The sequence below is a fragment of the Anolis carolinensis genome, chromosome 4, assembly GCF_035594765.1.
Source record: "Anolis carolinensis isolate JA03-04 chromosome 4, rAnoCar3.1.pri, whole genome shotgun sequence".
Lineage (NCBI taxonomy): Eukaryota > Metazoa > Chordata > Lepidosauria > Squamata > Dactyloidae > Anolis > Anolis carolinensis.
This window is the reverse complement of record NC_085844.1, coordinates 126159797-126182135: the sequence shown is the minus strand read 5'-3', so window position 1 is coordinate 126182135 and position 22339 is coordinate 126159797. Positions and strand designations below refer to the sequence as shown.

Below are 22339 nucleotides of genomic sequence, written 5' to 3'. Positions count from 1 at the left end.
GTGCCCTAAGACAAATCTTTTTCATATGGGCTATTTTCAATTCAGGTGTCACCAATCGTCCAATTATCTGCATTTAATTTTTATTACCTATAGTATTGTACATTTCTCCCTGATTAAATTTGTTTTGTCAGCTTTGTAATCTTGTGGCCATTTTGGAACCTGATCCTGTCCTCTGCTATATTTACTATCCCTCCCAATTTGGTGTCATCTGCAGACTGAATAAGCCTGCTCTCTAAAACCTTCACTGAAACCATTAATAACAGTACTGGGTCCAGGGCAGAATCTAGTGGCACCGCATTGGACACTTCTTCCCAGAATGAGGAATCATTGGTAAGCACCCTTTGGGTTCAGCAAGTCAACTAATTCCCAAGTCACATGACAGCATTGCTTAGACCCCATTTTATTAGCTGCTTTGTGAAAATGTCATAGGAAACCTTGCCGAAGGCCTTTGAGTTATGCTACATCTATCGCATTCCTTCATCTATCAAGCTTGTAATTCTTCCACAAAACGAGAGAAATAAGATTTGTCTGCCATGACTTGGTTTTTGTAGACACCTGTATTGGTTTTTTGCAAGTATGGCATTCCTTTCCAATTGCTTACAGATTGTCCTTTTAAAGATCTGCCCCAGAATCTTTCCTAGTATTGATGTCAGGCTGACTGGGCAGCAATGGTTAAGCCTCCCCCCCCCCTTTTAAAAAACAGTTGGAGACATTTACTTTTTAGTCAGCTGGAGCTTCTGTTATTTTAATATACTTGGATGTAGTTCATCTAGCCCACCTCCCCAAATTTCTAACTGTTGGCAATGGTAGCTATGTTTCATGGGAAATGAAGACCAAAAACATCTGAATATTCAGTTGCTTATGGCTGAATTGATTGAAACCGGAATAGTGATAAAAGTACTTGGTAGAAATGGCAGACAGTGGTATTGTAGTTTTAAGTGCTGATCTAGCACTGGATGACCTAGTCAAGCCTTCACTCAGCCTTGGAAACTCACTGCATGGACTTGGAAAACTCATACTATTAACCTCAGAAGGAAATTGTGCAACTCTGAAGAAATCTTGCTGAGAAGACTCACCTTATACATTCCCTTTATAGTCCTAAGTCAGAACTGATTTGGACAAGTCTCCAAGCTAAAGATGGTAGCAGCAGAATTAATTTACTAATGGGACAATGAGAGTATGAGTGTAAATTCAAACCACAACATAAAATGACGTGTTGTCACTTTCAAGCCTCGTTACTTGGCCTTGATGGAAATTCAGAGGATAAACCACTGTTGCAAGCCAATGACATTTATGCTCATGATTTATTAAAACAAAGCATTTCTTTACAAAAGGTATAAAAATGATGTATTACATCTAACAAAATCTCTTCCAATCCTAATGTTATTTCCATTGGCAACAAAAGAACATGGTTTATATTAAGTAGGAACAGAATTTGTAGCCTTCCAAATTATGTTGGGCTGCCACATCCATTATCACTCACAATTGGTTATACTGGCTTGGGTGATGAGGATTCCAATTCAACATCTGGAGAATTATAGTTTAGGCTTGAATCGTAATCATTCAGCAAACCAAACATCAGTTCAGTTCTGGAAAGAATCCATATAAAGTACACGATTTAATCTCTAAAAGTGACTGCAACTTCATGCCCAAGTATGCATCCACACAGTATTTTTGAGAAAATACTTCCGTCTTCAGGGAGTGGTAGGAGGGAAGCAGTTAATCAAAGAAGATGCATTAGTGATCCAGTTAATAAATAGGGTAAATCCATCTTTGCACCAGTTACACATATCTAGTAGGCAATTTTATCATTTCTGAGTTTCGGCCGAAGGCCATGTAACCTGGATATGATACGGCTTAAGTTCCTCTGGACTAACGTCATCTGGAGCATTGCTCATCAGGTCTCTTCCCTTGAAGGATTTGGGGAAAGCAATGACGTCTCGAATACTTTCAGCTCCAACTATGAGGCAGATCAGTCTATCAAGCCCTGGAAGAAAAGCATTAAAATTAGTAGCCTTTGGGAAAAAACAAAGTGTAATGGAGTTTGTGATGCCACAAAACACACCAATATGTTATTATAGTGGAACCTCAATTTAAGAATGTCCCAACTTAAGGGCACAGCACTGTAACATGATAAAGTTAAATGGGATATTCAGTGTGGATTTGCCATATCCTTCTAAAGTGTTAGCCAAGAACAGATAGTTAAATTATATGAAGAATAAAATCAGTAATGAGAATTATTGAAAGATTTCTATAAGAATGCTGCATACAGTATTGTGTGATATGTTAAATCAAAATAACCTGAATGTTCGCAAATTAAAACTATATATGTGACAAAAAATACAAGCATTTTTTAAAAGCTGTCTTTTTGCAAAACACTTCTTCAAAAGGAAATTTTGAATAATTTTTCTCACTTAGTACAGGTTATTGCTGGGCAGGATGATATATGTGAATCATTTGAAGAATATACAACTACTCTAGACCTATTTATTGGTGAATATAATGAAAGGTTCACTGACTTTAAGAATCATGGCATCGCACTCAAATTAATATTTTTTGATACTAAGATCCAAATGACATATGGAAACATTTATAGTAGGGTTTTTTTGACAAAATTATGTACATTTTAAGCAACTAATTGAGGTTTCCGGAATGTGGCCTTACTTGATTACAGATTAATTAATGCAACACATACTAAGTACTTTCATATATAATAAATTATGATTTGCTTTCCAGTTCCAAAGACTCTAGTAGCCACTCTTTTTCTCCATTTATTGTTTTATGATCCCAGCATCTCATTCTGATACCAAAATAGTTGGAACACAGGTTTGTAGAAGGTTGATTTTTGAAAGAAAAGTCAACACTTTATCAAAATACAGGGAATAGCTCATTTAATTGAATGTCAAATTAAAAAAGCACATACTAACCTAATGCAATTCCACCATGAGGCGGTGCTCCACTATCTAGAGCTTCAAGAAGATGAGCAAGCGGTTTAGTGTCCTCCTGGAACAAAGGTGCAATGTTAAGAACTGCTATAGCATACAGACTAGAAACGAAAATAACCACAAGCACATACTAAGTGCATAACTAGACATGAGGGCCCACAAGCATATATGTAATATGAATATGTTTGCCAGTGTGCACCCAAGAATGTAACCTCCTGGATTGATAAAAGGATTCCATTACCTTCAACACGTTCTCAAGGACGAAACATTGCTGCTTTGCATTGTGAATTCGAATGGAGCCACCTCCAATCTCACTACCATTTAGGACTAAATCATAGTGCTGACCACGGACCTAAGGGAAAGAGAAAGGGTTATCACTTTGTGGGCATAATTATCAAGGATTATAATATACATTATATGAGTCCTACTGAATGTAGTGGCAGCTGGTCATCTTAATTAAGAGAAAAAACAGATGGAGCCTTTTGGGGCTCTGGTTGTGATACGTCACAGATTTTCCTTTCCCACACTTTACCATCACAATGAAATTTCTTACAACTCTAAATGATGTAGCAGATAAAATATAAACAAAGTAAAATTTCTATTGACTTATAATATGGAGAGATGCATACACATACTTTATTTTTCCACTGGAATCAATGGTCCACTAAGGACACAATTAAAAAAACCTATACATACAACAATACATGGCGGCCACATCTCTTATCTTCCTTCAGTATCTTTGTGTGTACACCTTGCACCTCTTTTTGTAGCATTTTGAGTTTCACAAGATCATAGAATTCTAGAGTTGGAATTGACAATGTGGACTATCTAGCCCAACCCCATTTTGCCATTCAGTAAAAGCACAATCAAAGCACCTCCGACAGATGTTTAAAAGCCTCCAAAAAGGGGCCTCCCCCACTCTCCAAGGCAGTGAGTTCCTCTATTGAACAGCTCTTATGGTCAGGAAGTTTTCTCATGTTCAAATGGAATTGCGTTTCCTGTTATTTGAAGCCATTGCTTCCTAATTTTCCACCAGTTTTCCTTTTTTCAGATCTTCTCCTGTCTTAATAGCAAACTCCAGAGGGTTGAGTTATGGGATTCTATGGGGCTGCATTATAGTGGTAATATGAAAGATAGGGAATGGGAGTGATATTGTGCCTCTAGCAAAACCTACTCTGCTTATTCTTGGCAACTGAAACTGGGAGACGTCCTGATAAAATGAGAAACTGGCACAGGTCAAAGAGTCTTCGTGGTTTAAGTGTTGTGCTAGGACACTGGGAGACCAGAGTTCGGGTCCCTGCTTAGCTTTGGAAACCTATTGGGTGACCCTGGGCATGTCACACTCTCTTGGCCTCAAAGCAACAGCAAATCCCCTCTGAACAAACTGCCAAGAAAACCATGCGATAGTTTTGCCTTCCGGCTGCCCTAAACTAGCAATGACGTGAAGGCACACAGCAACAACATAGAGTCCAACAAGAGCAGCTTTGGCTTTCTTTTTCTCTAACCCTGCCTACTTTTGTATATGCAAAGTTTTGCTAAAAAATAAAGGCACAAAATCACCTTTGAAGGTTCTGTGTAGAGAAGATGTTCATCAGAGGGGTGAGGGGCAGTGAAAGGATGGTGAGCAGACTCAAGTTCTGAAGGGCTTTCTTCTTTCTGGAGAAAAAGGGGAAAATCCACCACCCACAAAAAGTGAAAGGCAGAGGGTTTCCGGAGTGGCAGGCCTCTTGCTTCCAACAGTTCAGCAGCCTCCAGCCGCACTTTCCCTAATGTCAAGCACTGAAAACACAAGCGAGACTGTGAGAAGGGACAATTCAATAAGACAAAATTTTCAGAAAAGCTCTGTCTTGTCTGGCACTTCAACTCCAATAAATATTTTTTATTAATTTATTTTACCACTCAGTCCAAATTAGAGGGGTGTTTGATGACAATGTATTTACCAGAGTCTAATGTTCATTTTTAAGATAGATACAGTGGTGCATTAGAATTGCAAATGTAAACCACCTGCATGAAAAGGCCTAGAGTAGTAGTTCTCAACCTGTGGGTCCCCAGGTGTTTTGGACTACAATTCCCAGAAATCCCAGCCAGTTTACCAGCTGTTGGGATTTCTGGGAGTTGCAAGCCAAAACATTTGGGGACCCACAGGTTGAGAACCACTGGCCTAGGGAGAACTGGAACTCATTCCATCATCATATATGATAACAAAGCTACATTCAGCACAAGTTACTTAACACATTTGCTAATCTGCTTAACCATTCCAAAAACCATACACACACACACAAACACACACACGCACAAAAGCAGTATGGAAAGAGTGGAAACTGCCACATATGTCATTTTACAATGTCACTTTTATAAGGATATTCAGTAAGTTTTTATTACCCCCATTGTACAGAAAATCCCTGGCAGAAAAGAAGAATATTAACTAAAAGATCTTATAGAGGCCAGGGACTCGTCTATCATTTATTGAGTGGCTCAGTTTTGTGCAGCAACTATAAAAATAAGGAAGCAGTTTGTGGATGATTTTAGTGGAAAAAGTTTTAACTTATTTATTTTATTATCCATACCCACAGATTTTATAAGCATCATATATAAGGCCATGTAGATTGACTTTGGATTTTCTGTTTTTTATGTTGTGATTTTTTTTATCTCAATGTTGACACTTTTTTAAAAGAACTGTTTTTAATTTTTTAAAGTTTTACACTCCTGGTCTGTGGCCATAAGACATTTGATTTATTGATTTATTCATTCACACACACACACACACACACTCATACATACTATGTACGTGTGTGTGTATATAATGATTTAAGGAAAGAGTAAAAAAGCTGCAGATAAAACTGATTTCCAAAGACACTTAAGCAAATGGAATCTAGTAATGCTGCAAGGGGAGGTAGGGAGGGGACAGACAGATATAGCTGCCTAAGCTGTGGGAACTTTTGATGTCACAGAAGACTTGGACTTCAAATCTTCCTTACCACCTTCTCCTGTTCTCCAGCTGCCAGCACCACCACATCATCCACATTGGCCTGAACTGCTTTGAGAAGCTCCAGTTTTTTACTCTCATTCAGGAACTTAGCAAGTCGAGACTTCAGTCTCACATCAGGCCTCAAAATCAAGGGCAGTAACACCTGTGTAAGAAAGAAGGAAAAGTCAGATCCTTTCCTTCAAAGTATGTCAGCTCTTAGGGAGAGTCTGTTAAAAAATAACAATAAATGATTGGAGTCCATTTATCAATTTTTAAAACTGTTGACTGTTCATTGCAATATTCCAAGTCGTGGCACAAGGCAGGTTACAGAATAATTAAAACACATAAACATTGTAAACATTCAACCAATCCACATTTTAAAATGTATTTCTATAAAATATACATATTAAAATGTATTTCTAAAAATACATATTAAAATAAACAGAACAGATTATATTATATTATAGCATTATATTTTTATTTTCAAATGAAGCTAATATGGGGAAGTCCACCTCTTTTGTTGCTGAAAAAGACTAGAACTTGCACAAAGTCACATCTGAAACAGGGGAATTCCTGACAGAAAATGCTCAGTTGTTGGAAGTGTTTTGCCTACCTGGTTAAACTGAAATTTTGTCATTTCATTTAACCTTGACAAGTCTTTATCATGTAGATATTTCTAGAGGGGGGAAAAAGCACAAATTGTTGAATTAAAGCCTGTTATACTCAACTACTTGCTCCCTATCTGTGTCACTTTTCTGCATTAAATCTTTCATTTCAGCATCATACTTTAAAAAAGAATGCTTCAACATTACCCTAGATTTTAAATATATAGTACCTCTCTACCAAATACAGTAACAGCCAGTTGTATAGTTATTTGAGTGTTGGACTAGGATTCTGGAGATCAAAGTTCAAATCTCCACACAGCCATGGAAACAACTACTAGGTGACCTTGGGTAAGTCTCAGCCAGACAAGAGGCACTTGAAGTGGCCAGCTTCTGGTCCAAGGAAATTTAGTATAACGCCAAATTTTCAACTTTGTGGTTTTAATATACATTATAATTGTATTCTCAATTGGCTTCTGATACGATAAATAAAACAAATAGCCTCATAGGGAGGTAAATCTTGCCAAAAACCTCATGTTAGGATTATGATGAGTTAGAAAAGACTTGAAGAAATACAGCAACAACAATAACTGAACATAATATTATAGATCAGGTCTGCACAACATGTGACCCTCCAGAAGCCCTAGCCAGATTGTCCAATGGTCAGGAATTTTGGGACCTGAAGTCTAAAATATCTGGAGGGCCACAAGTTCTGCAGGCCTGCTCCAGATTGATGTCGTAAAGCAGTAAGGAATCAGTCAAGTAACAACATGCAGAATATACAACTGGGTAGTCTTCACTAAAGAACAAATGAAATCCAAAACAAACCAACATCACAGCAACGACAAAGAAAGTAGGAGGAGGGACTTCCACGCCAAGCTCTTTGAGCACTTAGTCATAAGAGTGCTAGGAAGAAAAGGTGGTGTGGAGGAAGATATATGAGGAAAGACAGTGAAAAAAGACACCACCTCTCACTAGTTCGTTAAGTTACACCTTTCAGTTTGGCTTCAGAAATATTTGAATATCTATATTTTGTAAACGTATTTTAATAATGTTCTATGTGTGTATACATATCCCTTCAAGTCACACGACAACTTAAGATGACCTCATGAATTACATAGAGTTTTCTAAAGCAGGAAATATTCAGAGGTGGTCTTGCCAGTTCCTAACTCTGAAATATTAATAAATATTAATATTTATTGATTTATTATTAATAAATTAATAAATTTAGAATCCTCAGAAGAAGCAACATTTATTGAGGAAAGAGCAATTGCCTGATCCTTTCTCATCCAATCTAGAATAGGAAAGGATGGTGAGGGAGACACTTTGTAGCATGTCTTTCTCCATCAAATTACAGTTGGAGAAGAAAGGCAGAGGAGCTCCTTTTGGGCCAGCTTTTTTTCTTTTACAACAGGGGCAGTCACTTAATTAAGCCTGAATGAACCAGACATTGCTATCTCCCCATAAAACCTTTGGGATTGACAGCTGGCAGAGGGAGGAAAAGCAAGCACAAAAGGTAGACAAATGAGCCTAATTCCTCCCTAGTGGACAGGACAGTAGCAAAAACAAGTGCAAAAGCTATTGTTTCTTCCAACAATTTTGAGCACAAAAATTAAGTACATTTAAATACATGTCTGTATTGAATGTGAATGTAACATTTAATGTATCACATCTCTAAGACAAATATATGAACTTCCTTACCCTGAAAAGATACAGTTCATCATTCATTTGCTTTTTGTTCACCATTTATTTGCTATTTGTTGTATTATTAATAACTATTCATGTGTAGATAGTTAAAGTAAAAGGAACAAGAACACTGATGTAGATTATACAGTTGGCAGCATTACAAGTGATACTTGAAAAACCCAGCACCACATACCGCTCCTTGGGGTATGCAAATGGCTCTGATGGTGCCGTGGGGCTCACTGAGGTGGTTCTCTAAAAATTCCATTTGCACGTTCCTGAGCACATCACTGACATCAGTAATCTGAGAATTGGAATTAGAAAATATGTGTAACTATGAATAGGCATGCAGAAATATCACTTTCCATCCCTGTAACAACAGACATGGCGCAGCGGGGTGGTTCAATTTGGCTAGCAACTCATCCCAAAATAACTTTTGATCCTACAGATCTGTGCCCTGTAATTTTTATGGAATGCACATCAGTACATTATTATAATTTAAAATATACACAATATGTTAATACATAGATCACGATGCATAAATTCGAGGCACAAAGAAAGGGTGTGCTGTTTCCCCACTATTTTTGGCACAAACCATTGAGCCATTTGCAAATCAGATTACACATAATTTGCTAATAATGAAGCTGAATAATGAATGATCAGCACAAATGCTTACTTTATGCAAATGATGTTCTACTGACTTTAAATAGACATTAGCAAGTCATATAACAAACTGAAGCAAATTCACAAATTGTTTGATTTAGACACGGCTTTGGATAAATTTCAGTAAGTTAAGCATGTTATGTCTCAATTTGAAGCATCAATCACTTTGGAAGGAATAACCGGTTATATCTAAATACCTTGATATAATTTAATGAGACTAGTTATCCGTCACAAAATGGATATGTGTAAAAACTAAATCCTGATGTGGTCTATACATTTCTCTCTTTAGGTGAATAGCATTGGCAAAATGTGGGGGTTTCAACACATTAAATATGATGAACACAATTCAGTAAATATAGCTGGATGAGTTCATACCTTCATTGCAAAACGAGTGTCTGGTTTATCAGTCCCATAGACAGATAGTGCCTCATTATAGCTAATTGAAGGAAAAGGTGTATTGATGGGCCCCTTTTCCAGAGGCCAGGAATATTGGAGCAATCCTTCTATTAAAGCTTGAATCCCAGGTTGATCTACAAATGACATCTCAATATCAACCTTTAGAAAAAGAGTAAAGTGGGAGGGGGGGGGGGAGAAGATACATAAGTCTCAACTACTAGGAGATTATCATTGTTCCCATTACTTAGATTTGAGATACCGATGAATGAAAAAAAACAAACAAATGAATTCGAATGGCAGAAATGCAATTTCATTTATTTCCACTTTTATCAGACCACTTATTGGCCATGTAATAGTCACAATCCTATGAATGGAAACCATCTGTCCTCCAACTTCTACTCCCATATACTTCACCTCCAGCTTGGTTGGCAATCCCTGATAGAAATTGCAGCTCTGAAACATCCAGAGGACCACGAGTTGCCAGTTAGCACTACCCTGTACAAATGTGTTAGATTATGCTAATTGTTGATGTAATAATAGCACTGAACTAATGGCACAAATGCACAATTTCTTGGGTGTGTCACAAATATTGGTGTAACACTGTGAGCAACAACACTGAATTGACAGCTCTTTGGACATGGCTTAATGATAGCAAAACTTATTGAGAGCAGCAATTGAGGGGGAGCACGCAGAGATGGTTTTGATAAAACAGCACCACTGCAAATAGCAGTTGGCACATTTTATGTTCTTGGCTTTGTTCTTAACCAGTAAATTCAGATTTGAGATGTTCAAAATTCTCAGTTTCAAAATTATGCCCCCAAAAATGTTTATGTCACAGACAGATAAGTCCCATAGTAGCCAGACTGACTGTGCCTACAATGTGCAGTTAGGAACACCAGCTGGGATCCTCTTCATTTCTGGTGGAGTAGAAAACTCAAATAACGTTGCTACATCAGATCACTCAGGACATGCAATCTGACAGACACTAGTTCTACCTAAAGGTAGAACCTTTTTCATTCCCTGGCACAGAACCAAAGCATAGTGGGAGTAACTGCTTGTTCCATTTTGAGAGGTGATTCTCCCCAAGCCTTCTCTTCCAATGCACAGCAGGCTCTAGACCAGAGCTTCAAAACATTTCATTTTGGCGACACACTTATCAGACGTGCATCATTTCAGAACACAGTGATTTAGTTTTACTAGTGAAGCGGAGATTAAACCAACAACCCCTTATGAGAGATATGGACACATATGTAAACTGGAATGACAAAAAATATGGGAACATATCTCATAAAAAGCTTTCATTTATAAATTTTTAACATGTATCATTTATTACTTCTTTCACATAGACTCAGAGGTCGCAAAGCACACTGCAGCCAACAAAGTAATGTGGCACGGCACACCGTTTGGAAAGCCCTAATCTAGACAAAGGTGGCCTTGGTCCACATATAAGGTGATTGCTCCATTGTCTGATAGACAGTATGCAATTGCATTTTTGGCTGGACTCAGCCACTGCTATTTGTTATCACCATTTATCTTTTGTTGGCATGAGGACACCTTAAGATGCCTCCCTGTACAAGCTGCTAAACTTCAAACTGCTTGAATAACCATCTGTTATTCATCACACCAGAAGCGACTTGTAGTTTCTCAAATCGCTCCTGATACACCAAAAAACCCCCCAACAAAAAACAAATAAACAATGAGAACAACCCACCACTTGTTGCACAAGCGATTTGATCGATATGATCCTGGCCACACTTTCACATTTCCTTATGATGGTATAAACCAAAGTAAATAGCAATAGAGGCCAATCACCTGAGTAAATTCAGGCTGTCTGTCTGGTTTTGAACCTTCATCTCGATAGCAGCGGGCAACTTGGAAATACCTGCCATTGGAGGTAAAGGTTGAAAAGTTATTGTACTACCTTATAAGATTGATTGTAAGACACCCTCAACTGTAAGAGAAAAGAATATTTTCAAATCTAGGATGAACTCTTTTTATTTGAGCCTGCCTGGCGTCCTGGACTTCTTTCTCCCTCTTTTTATTTTTCATGCTGCTTTGTGTAACTGGAAATGCAGGCAGCTGGAGAGAGGGAGAGAGAGGAAGAGAAAATCTGGAGGGCCTGGACTCCTGATCTGGCTTTTCTCTTTCTCTCTGAAGGCAGAAGAGAGGGAAAAGTCCCCTGCATGTAAGCATAGGGTTTCCTCTCGCCCCTCATCATAACCAGAGAATGAGATAGAGAGCTGCCCAAAATGTCTGGCTTTCCTTCTGATTCTCTCTTTTTTTAAAATGTGTGATTACAAGATGCCATTGATTACAAGACACACTTTTGGAGCTTTAATTTTTTTTTGGGGGGGGGGGGAGCTTTAATTTTAATTTTTTGGGGGAATCCTGGATTGATGTTATATGGTAATTAACTCCTACAGTCAAAAAGTTGGGGAGAGGCTGAGCACTGAAGAAAGGGTAAAGAAGACTCAATGATGAAAGGAAGAGAGGACTGAATTGAAGGATGACGATTATGCTTTATAATTCCCTTTTCAAGAGCTTCATAACAATGTATGCTTTAGGTATTCTTCTGAACTGTCATAGTAAGTGGGATAGGGGAGTTTTTCTGTCTGGTTACTAACATTCAAGTCTCTCTAGATTATTTTATTGGCTTCATACCTCAACAATACAGTGAAAGGATGTGGAGAACATAACCTCCTATTAAGCAGGGCATTTTGCCAAGGGAGAATGCACATGTGCTCCCAATGTTAAATCAATCTGTTGAGGCCTTCCTTTACTGCCTGTTACTTACTTTATTATGGAACTGAATAACTCACAAAGGGGTTGGTTTCTCTCTAAAGTATGCACCTTTCCTGATCACTGTTTGAGGAATACCATATTTCTTTTATTGTAAGACACCATCAATTGTAACACACAGCCTAATTTCAGTACCACCATCACCAACAACAGAACTACACAAGATATATCTGCGATTGATTCTAAGATGCACCCCATTTTTTGAGAAGTAGGGAAAGAGAAAGTGTGCCTCAGAACTGAGGAAATAGTCATTCCTCACTCTTGCTGTTACAAGAGATGTCCCCACAAAATTCCTCATGCCTAAGAAACTCACCTGTCCAGGCCACCAACCATCAGCAGCTGCTTAAACTGTTGAGGACTCTGAGGCAATGAATAAAATTTCCCAGCCTCCCGTGAAGGTACCACAAATTCCTTTGCACCCTAGTATTAAAAAGAAAGTGTAATGTAAAGCAGAAACTGTACTGAATTTAGCTGGTCTTGTGAATAAAACATAGAGGCCAGAATTCTGTAGGTGGCATGTGCTAGTAGTGGCACAAGCAAGGCAATGTGCCTTTTGTGGATTGGACGTCTCCATGATGTTCCGGTATCACAACTCCCATGATTTCTAATGATGTCTAATGATGAGGAACATAGGAGTTGTAGTCCGGCATCGGGGGGGGGGGGGGCACATAAAATGACATGGAGGGCTGGTGTCAGTCTGTGGGCCTTGAGTTTGACACATATGTCCCAGAGGTTTGGGCATTTCTAAATGCTTTGTGAAACAAAAGTTTAGAGAAATTATAAAATATAACCTCAGAAAAAATATTACAAAATATACCCACAGAAAAGGAAACATAAGCGTACCTACCCCTGGAGTCTTCTTAAACAGTGTTGGAGTTTCCACATCTACAAACCCTAAAACAATATTTCACAGATATAAGAAAAGGAGAAAAAGAAATTGCTTCACAAGCTATGGCAACTCTTTGCACTCTTACCATAATAGTTGCAGAGATATTCTCTCATTTTCATCACCATCTGGGATCTCAGCCGTAGATTATATTGCATCTGGGCACTACGCATATCCAAATAGCGATACTGCATTCGCAAAGCCTCATTTTTCTAAGCAAAAGAGGAATGGACAATAGCTTCAAAAGGGGGAAAAATCACTGTTCAAAAACATTAGATTAGCTTCAAAATGTATTGAAATGAAAGTGTTATGACATGCAAAATATTTCTATTTTAACTTTGTAAAAAGCAGCTCAACACACTTTAAGTTTACATTACTCAGGTTTTTTTTCTGCTTTGTAAATTTAAGGGTTGATATGGAAATTGGAAAGGTTTTCTTAGTGTGGAATTTAAAATGCCTGAATGTACCATCGATTTTCTGTTTATTTTTTAAAAAATAGCAGAAACATGTTCCTGTCCTTACACATATCAATATTCCTCAGCTCCAATCATCATTCTCACAGATTGGACTTGCTCTCTAGTTATTGCTAATGGTTACATCTTGTTTTGATGCTATGTTGATCAAGGAAATAAAAAGAACTGTGGTTGTTGCTAATCCAAATTGCAGCAACAGAGGCTTCTTTTAAAGCTGTTAATCATTATAACTGGCAGAAATCAGAAAGAGATAGTCACCTTGGTGAAGTCCTTCATTTCAAAGGGTAGTTTCTTACAGGAATTCAGGACCTCTGCTGTTTCCACTTTCACTTCTATATCACCCGTTGGCATGTTCTAAAACAGGAAAGTGATACATTTCTTTAAAAGAATGTTAACACTTTTATATACATAATTGATAACACTATATAACATGATTTTTGTTCCTGGGTTATACCCTGTTTCCCCGAAAATAGGACATCCCCTGAAAATAAGACCTAGTAGAGGTTTTGCTGAATTGCTAAATATAAGACCTCCCCCAAAAGTAAGACCTAGCAAAGTTTTTGTTTGGAAGTATGCCCGCCAAACAGAATACCAGAGCATGCAGGATTGGTAAATGTACGTATCATAGATTGTTGTACATGGAAATAATGGTAGTAACAAGCAATTCTTGATAGGATTTACAGTTTGTCTGGTTATGCTGGTTTGTGATGAAAACTACTGTACAGTATATAATAAATATTCTTTTTTTTTGTTCAACAATAAATGTGAATACTTCTTCATGGAAAAATAAGACATCCCCTGAAAATAAGACCTAGCACATTTTGGGAGCAAAAATTGATATAAGACACTGTCTTATTTTCAGGGAAACACGGTAAATGTCATTTCCTAATTGGTTCTATCATGAAAACATGGGAAAAGATTACTAAACTGCAAAAGCTTTTTTGTGTGGGACATCCGGCAGCACATTTTGCTCTAGTTTTTTAATTAATATCTCGAGTCTTGACCAACGCAACGTAGTTTGTAACAGTCACAGAAATGAATATTCTGTGTATAACAACTACTTTTAAAGTAAGTACCATACAATTAAACAGGAAATAACACTTTCAAACCAGGAACAGAAAATCTTTCAAATTTAGTTATGAAGTGCCCTGGCATTGCTTTGGCTCTCCACTGCATAGACATTGGTAGTACCCAGCAGCATTGGCCATACGCCTTGCATCTTAAAGTAGCTTAATGACATTCATATCAGGGGAACGAGCAGCAAAGCACTCACGGGATTGGTCTGTCCTGGAGGCCGGGAGACAACAGTCCCAGTCACTTTCACGACAGATTCAACAGGTACATCACACAAGGTCTTCTTTACATGGGAAGCAGCCTAAAGAAAGGAGATAATGTATAAGAATGAGCACATACACCATTTGTGTTAATTTTCGATGTAACGTAAGATTTGATTGTTTAATCATAAACTAATTTTAGTCTAGCAATCTAATTTTGATTTTAATTGTTAAACAATGGACCTCAGTGAATAAATGTGTTTAAATAATTCAACAAAGAAGGGAGGTGGAGAAAATATACCCTGTGAATGTCTCTCTCAGCACCGGTTTTGTAGACCTCCAAAATATCTCCCATGATTAGCTAACTGATAAATGTGGAAAAGATGGGAACAATGAGTGGCCATCACACATTTTGGTGCCTCAAATATCACCCTTGTTTCTAGGTATATTTGGCCTAATTTCATAAATGACACCAGTTTCAACTCTAGTTTTTGAGATACAGCACATATCCCCTCTACCATTCACCTTCTCCTTACCCATAAAAAGTCACGATAACCATATCTAAGAAACTAGAGCTGATGTGAACTATCCAATGCAATTTTCAATGCAAAATTCAGCAGTACCAAATAACCACAGGAACAGTCCTAAAAACAAGACATCAAGAAAAAACTTTTTTCATGTTTTTGTTGGGCTGTGTTATTGTTATTAGTTGGAATACCCTGCTCAAAGAATCTGCATCAGCAGCTGCATCAACATGTGCACTGTGCCAGATTTCATTACTAGAGGGGTGGTTGTGGTAAGATCCTTTTCTCAGTCGCAAAATTAAATTAAGGGAGCAAGGAAAAATCCCTGTTGTACTGCATTGCAGGTAGAGTATCCCTTATTTAAAAATCTGGTATCTGAAATGCTCCCGAATTGTTTACATGGAGGACTGAAATAGGAGCACCTTTACTTTCTGATTGTTCAATGCACACAAACTGGTTTCATGTACAAAATCACCTACATTCTTTGTACTTACATAAAAAGTACACACAATGTAAATGAATTATGTGTTTAGACTTGGGTCCCATCTCTAGGATTTCTCATAATTTATATGACAATATTCTAAAATTGGAAAAAATGCAAAACATTTCTGGTCCAGAGTATTTCAGATAAGGGATACTCAATTTCTACTCAAATAAACACCCACAGTGCTATTTAATCCACATTATCAAAGCAGATAATCCACATTATCTGCTTTGAATTGGATTATATGAGTCTGCCATCAAGTTCAAAGCAAATAATCTGGATTTTATATGGCAGTGTCGAAGGGGCCTAACTGTGGGATTTTGCATATGTGGAGATGTATACCAGCTAGGTTAGGGGCAGCATTGTATCAAACAATTCATGCCCAGCACTATGATATATGAAAAGCGGTGAAATATACTGCTAGCTAGGATGTTAGAAGGGCAGAAGAAAGAAACTCTAAGTTTTGTGTACTTTAAAAATACAAACAATGACAACTAACAGACATATAATCAACACATTCAGAATTAGAATAGCTTAAAGTGTGACAATATCTTTCAGCAGTGCAACTATAAAATCAACACTTGATGGCTCTTACCGCATCTTGAGGTATAACAATCTGTGTGAGTCCCTGGAAGTCTCTCAAAATAACAAACTGCCCCTGTCTAGTGCAAAGAGACATAAACTTATAATTATAACATACAACTGCAAGCAGAACAATTGCAAATCAAGGAGAAAGCATGCCAGTTTTTGTTTTGCTATATACATCCAAGTTGTTTGTTAAAAGACAATACAGTAATTAGATTTCCATTGCTGAGTGGGAATTTGCACCCTAGTCTTCAAGTCTTAGATGGAGCAGAGGAAAAATTAAAGAATAGCCAGATCCTAAAATATTAGCTGAAGTTATGAAGAATGATTGAAGAATGACATAGTTTTCCTTAAGCCATCTGAAATAGTACTTTTGAAATGTAATGAAGAACTGAACTATAATCTCCTTTCAATTTCCTTTCATATTCTTGTTTAGAGCTCAAAGTCAATAGAGAAAAAGAAGCAGACATAAGTTACCCATCTGAACTATCACCAATTTCAACCGGAGAATCCAGTTTACATTTTGATGGGGAAGTTCAAGTTGAGACTTCTACCTTTGAATCCAAGACATTGTTTTTATTATGAAAAAAGAACATATCTATGAGTTGTTTTCCACTCAATGGTGTATGGTGTGCTGTGTACAAATAACATATTGTAATTCAATGTTTAAAAATGTTTAAAATCATGATTTACATTGTTTTCCAAAAGAGAATAAAAGTCATAAAAGGACTTTGAGGAATGAAGGTAGTAACATATCAGTTTCTCACTGAGTTTTGTTAAATTTCCCTTTCCTCATTCACTATATATTGAAAATACAGGTACAGTAGAGTCTCACTTATCCAACATAAACGGGCCGGCAGAATGTTGGATAAGCGAATATATTGGATAATAAGGAGGGATTAAGGAAAAGCCTATTAAACATCAAATTAGGTTATGATTTTACAAATTAAGCACCAAAACATCATGTTATACAACGAATTTGACAGAAAAAGTAGTTCAATACGCAGTAATGCTATGTAATAATTACTGTATTTACAAATTTAGCACCAAAATATCATGATGTATTGAAAACATTGATTACAAAAATGTGTTGGATAATCCAGAATGTTGGATAAGTGAGACTCTACTGTATTTCAAAAACTGAAAAAAACGGAAGTCCCCAATACCTCTTGTCTCAAGCATTTTGAGGTCAGGTTGACTGGTTTCTTTTGCTTTTTTTGAAAGAGAGGGAAAATGTATCCAGTTCTCTACCATCTTACCTGGTTTCAAATATTTCTAAAAATGATGGCAAGTGGTTCAAAGAGTGTGTCAACAAGACTCTTCAATATTCTAGGATGCAGAAGGAAGAATAAAGCTGACAGTAGAGTGATCAAGTAAAAGCAAAACCTTAAATACCTAGACACTACAGCTGGAATTAAGTGGTTAACTTTCAAATTGTATTCATTATCTAGGAAAAGTCAACTAAAATAATAATGGGGTGAGAGTATCTTGCCAAAAGGATGTTATATTGTTTGTGAGTTTTTAATATAGAAAAAGAGATCTATCAGGAGTTATGAACAGTGTTCATATATGAAAAATGGGCATCCAGCAGGACTTATAAAGGATACTATGAATAACATTGTTGAACACACATTTTGGTGCCTCAGATGTTAGACTTGATTCTGGGTAATTTGCCTGGCTGATTCCAAAAATGATGCCAGTTTTCTCCCATCAGGTGTAGTGATTTGAGTGCTGAACTCAACGCTGAAGATCATGGTCAATTCCCCAATCAGAAAGAAAAATCCAAATAGTGACCTTGAGCAAGTCAGACTCCCACAGTCTCAGAGGAAGTCCAAGTCTGAACAAATTTTGTTCTCATTTGAAAGCATACAACAACAAAATGCAGACAAACATTTATGGGAAGTCACTAGCAGTTACTGCACAGTGCTTTGAATGCTAGTTGCTTTAGATAGGTGGAGCAGGAGAAACAATGAAGAAAAGCTGTCTATTTTGTGACATTCCCAGAACCATTTGCTGGAAACAAAATACTAAACTACGTTAGATGAATTATTATATTCTTAACAAAATTGTAGTTTCTTTAAACCAACCAAACTAAGTACAGGTATATTTTTTTCTCATTACCTCTGATATTGAATCCATCCACATAGGGTAACCTCTTGACCTATATGAACAGAGCGTAGTTCTCCACATGTTTTCGTTCGGGAAACAAAACTATTAACATCTTGGGAAAAGAAAAAAATAAACATAGTTTATTATTAATAGAATAGATTAATAGAATAACTTTATTGTCATTGTACAACAAAATTAAATGCTTTCCCCAGCACACATCACAAAACACACCCATCCCTCCACACTCTCATTTCCACCGCATAGCCCCCAATGCCACATCAATGCGAAACCATGGAGTTCAAGATCGTTACAGATGTAGGATAAAAGCTATCTCTCAGTCTATATGTCCTTGCCTTTTGTCACCTGGTACTGTCTGCCAGATGGCAATAATTTAAAAAATATGCTGAGTGAGATGGATCCCAAATAATGCTCTGAGCTTTCTTAAGCCTGTGGGACCTATAAAGTTCTTCCAAAGAATTGAGAGGGTAATTAATGATTCTCTGTGCAGAAGTAGTGACCCTTTGGAACACCTTTCTATCTGCTGCTGTGCAGTTACCAAACCATGTGCAGATGCAGTAGATTAGGACACTCTCTATAACACAATAGTAAAAAGTCACTAGCAGTTTTTCATTTAGTTGTTTCCTTAAGAGTCTCGGGTAGTTCAGTCTCTGCTGAGTCCTCTTAACCAACACTGCCCAGGTCAGGTCCTCCTTAACAGTGATATCCAAGAACTTAAAACTGGCCACCCACTCCACTTGATCCCCATTTATGACCAAGGCCTGGATTTCTAGTCTGCTCCTCCTATAGTCCACTATGAGCTCCTTGGTCTTATTGATGTTAAGAACCAGATTATTGTCCCTGCACCATGAGAGCAGCCGATTCACCTCATCCCAGTAGGCAGACTCATTACCTTCAGAGATAAGGGGGGGGGGGTCTGTTCCCGGTTTGAAAGTGTTATTTCCTGTTCAGTGGTGTGGTTGCTATACTCCAGAAGCTTCATTTTTGTGACTGCTGCTTTAAACCTTTTAATGCGCCACCTGAAAACTTTTCTGCAGACCACAGAAACAAATCCTTTCCCAATTTTTTTAAATGTTAGAACCAATTAGAAAATGACCCAGGAACAAAAACCATGTTACATCTATCTATACACATAATAAAAGTGAAAATATGTATGTGTGTATCTGGCTAGGGTGCTCACTTCCACAGACAGGCTCCTGCTTCCACAAACAGCTACAACCCACAGTGTTGAGGACCCACCAAAAGCACTCCCTCCAGTAACATTGCAGGTTACAGTGAGAGCCATGAAAATGTAGCCCAAACTCAGCCAATGTCCTCCCCAAACATTATGGCCCACCACTCAAGAAATGCTTTCATTCAGGGATGATTTCACCCTAGATGTTATGTATTTCCTCCACCACAGGCAAGCACCCCGGTGTTCCTTACTCTCTCAATTGATGTGGAGTTTGCATGACCCCGCACACTACCTCTCCTTTAAACCTTTCTTACTCTTTTCAACCCTGTCTGCATAACAAACTGAGCAGCAACTAAGCATACTGGATGAGTTTGGGGGAACTGACTCCACATGATGGAAGCTGTAGTTTACCCTGAATCAAGACAGAGCACTGTGACCCCGTGGACCTAAACCACATTTGGCACACAGAACTCCCATGACCAACAAAAAATACTGGAGAGATTTGAGGAGAATTGGCCTTGACATTTGAGAGTTGTAGGCACTGGGATTTATAGTTCATCTGCAATCTAAGTGTTCTCTGGAGGGATTTATAGGAGTTGTAGTTCACCTACACCCAGAGTGCATTATGAACCCAAACAATGATGGATCTGGACCAAACCTGGCATGCACACCTGATATGCCCAAATTTGAATACTGGTGGGTTTTGAGGGGAATTGGCCTGGACGTTTTGGAGTTGTAGGTACTGGGATATACAGTTCATCTGCACTGAATGAGAATTCTGTACCCCACCAACGATGGCCCTGGACCTAACTTAGCACATAGAACCCCCATGAGCAAAAAAAATACTGGAGGTCTTTGGGGAAAATGCACCTTGATTTGGGGGAGTTGTAGTTCACCTACATCCAGAGAGCACTGTGAATCCAAATAACAATAGATCTGGACCCAACTTGGCACACTGATATGCCAAAATTTGATTATTGAAGGAGTTTTGGGGGAACTGACCTTCTGTTCAGAGAATTGTAGTTCACCCACAACCAGAGAAACTGTGACCTCCACTAGTAATGGACCTGAACCAAACTTGGCACACAGAACCCCTATGACTCAACCTACTGGAGGGATTTGAGGGGACTAACTAACCATAGTGGGAGTTGTATTTTCCCCTACAGCTAGAGAGCACAGTGAACCCCACCGATAATGCATCTAGAGCAGGCATGGCAAACTGTTTTGCCTTGGGGCCACATTGTGGGCCTGGCTGGGAGGGCAGGGCCAGGAAAAAGGGCAGCCAGGCACACACTGGGTGGGATGGATCCGGGAGAGGGAGGGCCTGGGGGAGGGCGGATCATACTCAGGCTGGGAGGAAAACACGACATGTGGCAACTTCCCCAATCCTCCTCCCTCGGTCTTCGGGCTATCTTATTAGCATTATGCCAGGAAGGCAGGACAGCTGACCTCTGAGTTCACTGGAGAGTTCTCAATCGCTGTGTGCCTTCCTAGCCGCCCTCCCAGCATAAGGACAGGGCTGCTCACACCATTCTTGTGCCAGGAGGAGGATGAGACAGAGAGTGGCTGAGAGCACTCCAGATGGGTCTCAGCTGCTGCGTGCCTTCCTCCCCCACCCTTTCTGCATAAAGATGTGGCAGGCTGCCGCAAGAAGACAGGGAAAATTAGGGTCTGAGGTAAGCACTCCAGGGACTGGGGCTTAGTTTGCCCATGCCTGATCTAGAGCAAGCTTGCCCAACATAACAAATTTTAAGTTCTGATTGAGTTTATGGGGCTTAACCTGGCATGATGTGAGTTGTAGTTCACCCACAAACTTATGCACTTTGTACAATTAAAAATTGATTTTTTCAAAAAAAAAATCCAGGCAATGCCAGGTACCCAAGCTAGTAGTGTAATAATAATAATAATAATAGTGTGACTGTGGAGCAGAACAAACAACTCCGCATATGTATGCTTGCCCACAATGTCCTGCCTCATGTACGGAGGAGGAGTTGTTTAAAGCTACGGACAATGCGGTTGCTGTTGCCCGCTTTTGGTCCAAAACTATTTAGTTGCTTGTGATTTCCTTTTTAAAAAAAATCATTTTAAAATGTATTTGTTATGCAATGCTTTGGACACGAAATAAATAAATAAATAAAGTGTCATAAATGATAAGGTGTTTAGTTTAATATGTCTGAAAGTCAGTCATCCCTACTACCTCGCTCAGCAGTTTGACAGAATCAAGACAGGCGTATGATTGATTGCACCTTGGCGATCCCACAATTGTATGCACGCGCTTCCTAACCCTGAGGCTTTCACATCACTCAGCAGAACTGGCCTTGTATCCACAGAAGCGCGCGCTGAGACAAAACCCCTCAGTTGTGCTAAAGGCGCTGCCCTATCCCTTCCACACCTGCTTCGAGCGCCACGGAGCCCGAGAGAGGCCTGTGTTGAGCCTTCAGTGCCGCACAAAGGCCCCTCCTCAACCACGGCCCGCACAAGCACCGCAGCCACCGCATAGCCGCCTCTTCCTCCGCGACTGGCTCTCGCCCTCACGCGCCTCGCTGTCCTTAGTCCCGGGACTCCCGCGATATTTCCCACTACCATCACCAATGCGAGCAGGGCGCCGTCCTCCCTTCCTTCCCTCACTAGGATATCAACGATGCCGGCGCGCACTAGAAAGGCAACCAATCCACGCCCGGCCTTTTACTGAGCATGCGCAAAACAAGTTCAACCACCCACAAAACAAGTTCAACCACCCACTTCCTTCTCTCACT

General features: G+C 38.8%; 1 protein-coding gene across 1 annotated transcript; it reads right to left on the bottom strand.

Moving 5' to 3' along the window:
- Positions 1-1285: 1285 nt before the first annotated feature.
- On the bottom strand, positions 1286-22269 carry dars2 (aspartyl-tRNA synthetase 2, mitochondrial). The gene is made up of 17 exons (XM_003219844.4): positions 21976-22269; positions 18404-18503; positions 16293-16359; positions 14689-14790; positions 13674-13769; positions 13031-13154; positions 12904-12950; positions 12370-12476; positions 11070-11139; positions 9237-9416; positions 8395-8502; positions 6527-6589; positions 5924-6076; positions 4506-4724; positions 3187-3297; positions 2928-3003; positions 1286-1987 (listed from the first exon to the last, which is right to left on the bottom strand). The coding sequence occupies exons 1-17, from the start codon at positions 22079-22081 to the stop codon at positions 1809-1811; spliced, it is 1908 nt and encodes a 635-aa protein (XP_003219892.2). The 5' UTR covers positions 22082-22269; the 3' UTR covers positions 1286-1808.
- Positions 22270-22339: the final 70 nt, after the last annotated feature.